The sequence below is a fragment of the Rhagoletis pomonella genome, unplaced genomic scaffold (assembly GCF_013731165.1).
Source record: "Rhagoletis pomonella isolate Grant_MI unplaced genomic scaffold, Rhpom_1.0 Rhpom_scaffold_00001, whole genome shotgun sequence".
Classification (NCBI taxonomy): domain Eukaryota; kingdom Metazoa; phylum Arthropoda; class Insecta; order Diptera; family Tephritidae; genus Rhagoletis; species Rhagoletis pomonella.
Genome location: NW_023458555.1, coordinates 77,727,967 through 77,735,885, shown reverse-complemented (window position 1 = coordinate 77,735,885; position 7,919 = coordinate 77,727,967). Strand labels below are relative to the sequence as shown.

The 7,919-nt window shown below is 37.1% G+C and overlaps 1 protein-coding gene across 1 annotated transcript in view; it reads right to left on the bottom strand.

Annotated features, from left to right (window-relative positions):
- Window positions 1-4,221: 4,221 nt before the first annotated feature.
- Window positions 4,222-7,919, bottom strand: part of LOC118747930 (monocarboxylate transporter 10) — a gene marked incomplete at its 3' end in the record, with an annotated part of 327,741 nt that continues 324,043 nt past the window's right edge. The window contains 1 exon segment of the mRNA XM_036482168.1: window positions 4,222-5,373. Coding sequence (XP_036338061.1) covers window positions 4,222-5,373 — 1,152 coding nt within the window.

Sequence of the window (7,919 nt, the reverse complement as noted above, 5' to 3'; positions counted from 1 at the left end):
AAATTTATAATGATATCTACATAACCAATTCGTGATAAAGTTACACTAGTCTAAAAAATTTGAATAATACAGCTCACCAGTAATACTAAGATTGTTGGCACCTTCACTCGATAAATACTGTAGTTGTTGTTGTTACTGTTGTTGTTGTCGCTGCTTATGTCACTAATGTTGCCTCAGCTCAGATGATTGTTGGTGCGACTGCTGTGAAAATAAATTTTAATTTTTCTTTGTTGTTGGCATTTGCCTTTGCAAAACACTTTGTTGCGAAGATGATAACTGCGTAGGTGCAAAAAGTGCTAGTGTTGATGGGTTCGCCTCTAAAGCTAAGTGTATACGGCTCTAGCTCTACGAGAGACTCACCTACAAAGTCTATGTGAGAGTTATTTAGCGAGACTTTTTCACCGTGTACACAGTCCAACGAAGCTAGATCGAACACTCTACGACAACTCTACGCTCTATTTAGCAAGCTAAATAGACTTTTTGTTCTATGGATATGTATAGTAAAGTCTTGACAATGAACTTCGTTACAGATTGTTAAATTTTTAAATGGCTACGACATTAAATCGTATATTCGATACAAGCACACAATTTTAAGTGACATTAGAACGTAGCCAAATAATGTACCGGGAATCATCCTCTTATTTTCATTGGTATTTCAATGGCTTTTCCGATAGCCTCCGTCCTTTGCAAAGGGGCAAATTATAGATTGAAACATAAGGGGTATTCACATATTGAGCAGGTGGTCTGGCAATCTGGCAATAGTCGTTGCTTGAGTTATCTGCTGTTTTGTCAGAGTGGCAGGCCACTTGCTCAACTTGGTGAATACCTACATACATACAGTGGCGAGCGAAATTGTAACATGGTGTAACACTTTTTATTTCAGCCACCGCTAAATTTCCAAGTTCTAACGACTTTCATACTTTTGTTGTATATTCTTGTTGGTACATCCCTACTCCCTCTCTCATAATGATTTGAAGTCAATACAACAACAATAAAAAAACCAGCAGCCAAAAATGTAAATTAAGGCAGATGTTACAGTTTTGCCCTCACTATCAGTTTTTCATTTGACAGTTATCTCTTACTTAGTTGAAAGTCAGATGCCTTTTTTCTATATTGTAATTTATAGAAGAAGTGATCACCAGTAAATAACATAGTTAATCAAGAACCATAAATGTAAATAATAGATTTACTGCGGCAAGGCGGGTTCGCACGAAAAGTGGCAAAAAATTTTGGAATGTGCTACTTGAAAATGTTAAGACTGAGAAAAAATATAGCTTAAAGTGTTCCCAAGGACAAAGGAAATCTGTCAAAAAATATTACGGTACGATATCGTGTGAACTTGGCAGCAAGTAACGATGCAGCCACTATTACAGAAGCGCTTAAGGTATTAAACTTTAACGCAAATCAATAGATAGCGAGGCGAAGAATTGTCAAATTGAGCGCAAAGGCATCATAAAGAAGAAAAAAGCAAATTTGATCAAAATACATGTGCGAGTGCGGCAGCATTTCGCTGCATCGCACGAAAACCGAACCCTTGCCTATTGGGATATGTTAGCCCGTTCAGAATGCAATAAAAAACATATTTTTAAGTTTCAATTGAAGGTTATTTGGTCTGACAAGACTAAATTAATCGCTTTCAATCAGATGGCCGGGCATGGTATTGGATCAAAGACCCAAATTAAGCCCATGCGCATCATGTGAGGCAAACTGTGAATCATAGTGGTCGGTCAATAATAGTTTGGGGTTGTATTTAAAAAATTTAGTTTGTCCGTTAGTACGTATTATGCGTAAGGAACAGTATCTGTTCATATTTCAACAAAATTTGCAAGATGTAGTCGAAAAAATGAGAGTTTCTGCTGAAAAATCACTCAAAACACACTGCATATGTTCGCAAAGTCTGGATACAAAAGCAAAAATTTGCTAATTTGAAATGACCTCCACAATCCGCGGACATGAATCTCATCGAGAATTTGCGAAATCAACTAAAAGCACAGCTTAATAAGATTCAAAGTACGTAAAATCGAGTACATGCGCTGTGAAAGCAAACTAAAGATATACCACCAGAATTTTTACAAAGATACAAATAAGGTATGCCAAATCGCATCCAGGAACTGAAACAAGCAAAATAGTACTGAAAATTGTGTTAGTAGTTCTTTTTTTTCGTGAAAATTGTTAAAAAGTTCTTAGAAATATATGAGTGCAAAACTGTAACATCTGCCTTAATTTTCATTTTTGTCTGCTGGTTTTTTTATTGTTGTTGTATTGACTTCAAATCATTACGAGAGAGGGAGTAGGGATGTACCAATAAGAATATACAACAAAAGTATGAAAGTCGTTAGAACTTGGAAATTTAGCGATGGCTGAAGTAAAAAGTGTTATACCATGTTACAGTTTTGCCCGTCACTGTATATATAGTAGTTTGGTTGGACTGCTTGGAGAGACTCCTTTCAAATCGACGAAGGGTTAGCGCTCCGCTGATGGCGCCAACTATATTTTCTACATCGTGGCTTTGATATAAATACATATATACATACAACAAGCGTTGACAACAATTCGAGATAGACAACTAACTCTACGCGAGAGGTAACTGTTGTCTACCGTGTACACAGCTTGTAGAGTACGTGATAGATAAAAGTTGAGATTTCTCTATTTTATGTCTAGCTAGAGTGAATATCTCCTAGAGTTGCTGTACCGTGTAAACTTAATTGAGAGAGGAGATTTTTATTTCAGTGAAACTCTCGAGAGATTTCTCTACCGTGTACGCTGTCCTTAAGAGGGCAGAGTGGGACTGTGGCACAATGCTATCACCAAAATACGTACATATGTATTTATATGTTTATAATTAGACGATAAGCTTCGGTTACAATTTTATTGCACAAAATGTACATAATGTTAGTTAGAAAATCCAGCTAAATAATTTTATCTAGCTGGCTTGTTCTATTCGAACCACTGTGTTTGGTGGGAGTGCTTACTGGTCAATGTGTGATTGGTAAAAATGCCGTAAGGCTGAATGTCATTAATGACCCTTACTGCACCAGCTGCAAGGTGAACAATGAGGTGAAATCATCTCAACACCTGCTGCTCTGGTGCCCTGCCTTTGCGAGCCTAAAAGCTGAAGCACAACACCGGCGAACGGCAAATTTTTCGTCGCGAATGTTCTCCGACATAATTAAAACACACTGATTTATATGAGAACGCGCACAACCAAAGCAAACGACGAAGTTTGCTCGACGACTGTTCGCGACGATAGATTTATTTCTATCGCCGCGGTCAACGGCAACGACAAAAAAAGGCCATGATGACCATACTTTAAAAGTTATCGTAATTTTTGTTTAAAAGTAAAATAATATACCTTATATTTTTCTATCAGAGATTAATCTAGTAAAACGTAAGTTTACTAGTAGTTATATTTAAAGACTACTTCTATATTTTAAACTTCTTCTTGCTGGTATTTTCCCTCTTCGTGGTAAACGCTTCCTTCTTGAAACATGGTCACTATCAGCTGACAGCATTCGAACCGCTCGATACCGCTCTATTTGTGTTTCAGTAAGCGAATTAGCTGGGCGAAAGTTGGTCGTCGGCATCGCTCTGCTGGGCGAAATTTGCAGTTCGCCGGGTATTGTGTTTCAAGCATAAGGTTTAAGCACCTTGAGATGAGCACGATGAGAGCGCGGGAATGGACATCAGTCGATCGATGAGCTTCGTTGCGAGCACGGAGCGGTTCTCTTACAAAAAAGCCATAGGTGTCGTAATTTTTCCTTAGTTTCCCCCTCTTTCCCCTACCCATCCACTCTTTTTCCGGTCTCCCTGCGTCCCTCTCCCCTCTAAGGGACGCATCCCGTTTACCCAACCTAAGCTAACCTATGTACTTCCGAATTTGATTGAAGAACGCACGCCATACTTGAGAATTTGCTTGAAGAGCGCCCTACCTCAGCTGCTGATTCGAAAATGCCCTATCTCAGCACATCTTCAATGTATTCTCAGCTGGAATATGGCGTTTTTGCGCCGAGTTCTGAGATAGGGCATTCTTCAACCAAATTCTGAGATAGGGTGTTTTTCAAATAAAATTCTGAAACAGGACGTTCTTCAACCAAATTCTGAATAAGGGCATTCTTAAAAGGTTTTCTGAGATAGGGCGTTTTCGAACTGGCTGCCGAGATAGATCGATCTTCCATTCCGGTGACGATATGTTTATCTAAGATTTATTCAAATATTATTTACCGGTACTTGCTGCAGTGTCCTTGGAACTTTTAACGCCATCTTCTAAATTGTCGTCGGCTTTAGTTATAATATTTGCATCCAATTTTGTTTCATCGGGTACATAGCGTATTAGGAGCATTATCGTTGAGCCCAATATGGGCGGTATTCCCGCCAAAAGAAGTGGCGTAGTATATGAACCTGTGCTGTCGTATATCATACCAGCGATTGGTGGTCCAATTGTTAATGGAAACGAACTCAAGCCTAATAAAAATCCAATGGCTTGCGTGGCTCCAGATGGCCCGCATATTTCATAAGCTATCGGGCCCAACAACGAAATGAAGCAACCATCAAACAGGCCCATCATCAGAGTGAAAACGATTAGCATATTGTAAGAACTCGTTAATGGCAAAAAAACTGTTATCACACCAATACTCGTTAACGCTAATTGCTGTAGGTATATGCGGTTTATTCTTGGCAAATCAGCAATTATACCAAAAATCAGACGGCCAATGCCTGAGGTAATGCCAATGCACATCACAGGCAGATTCTCACTTTTACTCGGAAACGTTGTCTGTACAAACTTCATCATGTGGACGTACGGAACAAAGTATCCGAAAAGAGCCATTGGAACGCAAAGTGCCCAAACCACATATTTTTTTCGCTTCCATATATTTACGTTAATACCGGACAGTAATAGTATATTAGCGCGAGAGCGATCACGTTTATTTTGAGGAGGTTGAGGTGGCGGATGCAGAGGCTTATAAACGAAGGAGCATACTATAATAAAGCAGGACACTAAACTCATCACTTGTAACGTTATTTCCATTCCATAGCTTCGTAATAGAAAATCTAAGCCCGGCGGTAATATTACTGTAAATACACTGGAGCCAGCCGTAACAAATCCACTTACTTTTCCAAGGTAACGTTTGAAATAGTGCCCTAAAATTGCCAATGTCGGTGTGTAAGCCAATGCAGCTCCTAAGCCAAACATTATACCATATGAGAAATACAGAGCTTTGATATTAAGCGTAAAGAATGACGACAGCAAAAGACCTGTGGCAGAGAGTGAACCACCAATCAATGTAGTCATCCGCAAGCCTATTTTATCGGTTAATACACCTGCAACTGGCGAAAATAAAAATGTGGCGCCGATGGCTAATGAGCCGACCAGTGCTGAAAATAAAAGAAAATTGTGTTGTTAAAAACTAAGGTGTAATATTAGTAGAAACATTATGAGGGCTTTTTTAAACATAATTTTAGTGTGCTTTATTAAAAATAACAAAATAAGTTATTTAAAAAAAGGCGTGAGTACTAGGTAGCTTGAGTACTTGCTGGCGTCAATTTTTGTTTACTTGTACATTTGTAATTCCTCCTCTTCTTCGCAAGTATAATCGATAAAACTAGGTTGGATACCAAAAAGTTATCAGTTTAAACTGAGATTATTTTATAATTATAACTTTGTAGGGCTTATCTCTTTTTCTAATGAAAGATAAAGGAGTTAAGAGAGAAAATGAGGATAATCTTTTTATATGTAAAATATTATTAGGGGATTCAGTTACATACATACACATGTAGGTTAGGTTAGAAATTAAATATTAACTTCACTTAATGTTATTCATTTTGCTGATTTATTTTTTTAAATAATTTTAATTTTTAATTCTTCTAATATATCAAACTATCGGTATGATTGCTCAAATATGACACTTGTATATACTTGTGACTCAAGGGCGTTAAAATATCGTTAAAACGCCGCATCAATTACTGTTTTTGAACTTGTAGTTTGAGAATGCTATTTGTATATATTCCTAAATTTAGTTTTTCTTTTAGAAATTTAATCTATGGTTCTGCTTCATCTGTCGCTAGGTTTACTTTAAAGTTATGAATACATATAACTAGGGATGCACAGCAGAGGTGCACGCAGTCGACGTCGCGGGATAACTGCGCGCACGCGAGCGTGCTAGGCGAGGTGAAGTGAGCTGTACGGAGATGGCAACGTATACATATTAACCACTACAGACTTATTTTCAAGTAAAAATGCGTGTATGTGTGTGTACTTTAGTGACAACTGAGCCAGTGTGGCATCAGCCCCCAGAAAAAGCCAATTTTTCCAAAACAAAAGCGCCAAGTTTTTATTATCATGTTTAATAATTTTTTTGATTCAGTAAAAAGTGTATATACATATCCATTTCCTCACGTTTTTATTAATAACTTAATTTAAATACATTTATAACAACGAAAAACATATTTAATTTACCTATTCCTAACATTTTATTCAGTAAATAAATTCCATCTTAATGTAGAATATTAGTGTCTAGTGTATCAAATAAAACAGCTCTTTGAGGTAAAATTTGCGAGTGACGAAAGCTGAACTAGAAACACAAAATTTATGATATCAATTACGTGACGAAAATTAAACGTATTTTTTAACTGCCTTTCAAACGTACGGAAAATCTTTTTTATTCATACGAATCGTTGCAAAAGTTCTGTTTTTTTTTAATTGTGTTTCTAGCAGTAAACGGAAATTCGCAACGTTCCGAACTTTTTTTTTTTTTATGTATGTTACCGCATAATTTTGGACCCCGTCAACCGATTTCGATAATTCTTTTTGCATCGGAAAGGTAGTGTCTCAGAGGTGATCCCATACTAATCTGGTTAAGATCCGATCAGTGGATCATGAGATATATATATACATTTTTTTTTTATATGAGAGTTGAAGTCGGTTTTTTTTTGCTAAAAATTACTTGTTTTAAGAAGTTTACTCGTGCTATTAAACTAATGATTTTTTCTCAAGTAGCCTTGCTCAGTGGCAATTTATACATATGTATGTAGTAGTAGCGGCATATTGGGTGGACTAAATGCATTCATACATACATATTTATGTACAACTATAGGTAAATACCAGGTAGGTTAGGTGCGGGTGATAAACCCATGTAGCATAGTTAAATACTGTGTACATACCTGCAATTAAAATGGGGAAGAATGTTACAATTTCGGCATGTGACTCAAAAAAAAAACTCTAAAATACACACAAATTGTGGTTTCCAAGACATGTACGAAGTGATTAGCACAGCTGCATCCTTCAACTTGTCAACTCGCGGAAATTCCCCGATTTGCAGGGAATTTCGGTTTAATTGGCAATCGGGGAATGGGCGATTTTTTTCGGGGAACTGGGTTTGTTATTTTTGTATCTTAAAGTAACCAAATTAGACGGATATGTTAATTTTTAACCATTTGACCCTTTTTGGAGCAAAATTTTTTTAATTTGAATAGCAATATCTCCACAACAAGAGTTTTCCCAGATACAAACTATATACCAGATGAAAGCTAAGGTTTTGGGCAAGACTTGTGGAAACTTAGAATAAAATCGACTGACCAGTTTTTGAGAAAATTCCCGATATCTCTATTTTCAGCAGCCCGATTTTTAGTTTTCAGGCGATAACGTTATGGCGTATTTATATTTTATAAACGCAAAAGCTAGCATTAGATTTCTTTTTTTAAGGCCCTTCTACTGATATCAACGCGAATGGTGTGGAATGAGTAGTGCGGCCTCAGTGGTAGTTTAAAGAACTGCCTTTTTTCGAATTTCAGGCAGCAGCCACGCCCACACAGGCATACAAATCAAAACATCCTGGAACAAATCTTTTTAGTTTTTTGTGTACTTTAATTCCTGAAAGTTTGAAAAAAATTAAATGGTGGTACGTAAAGACGCCACATACATA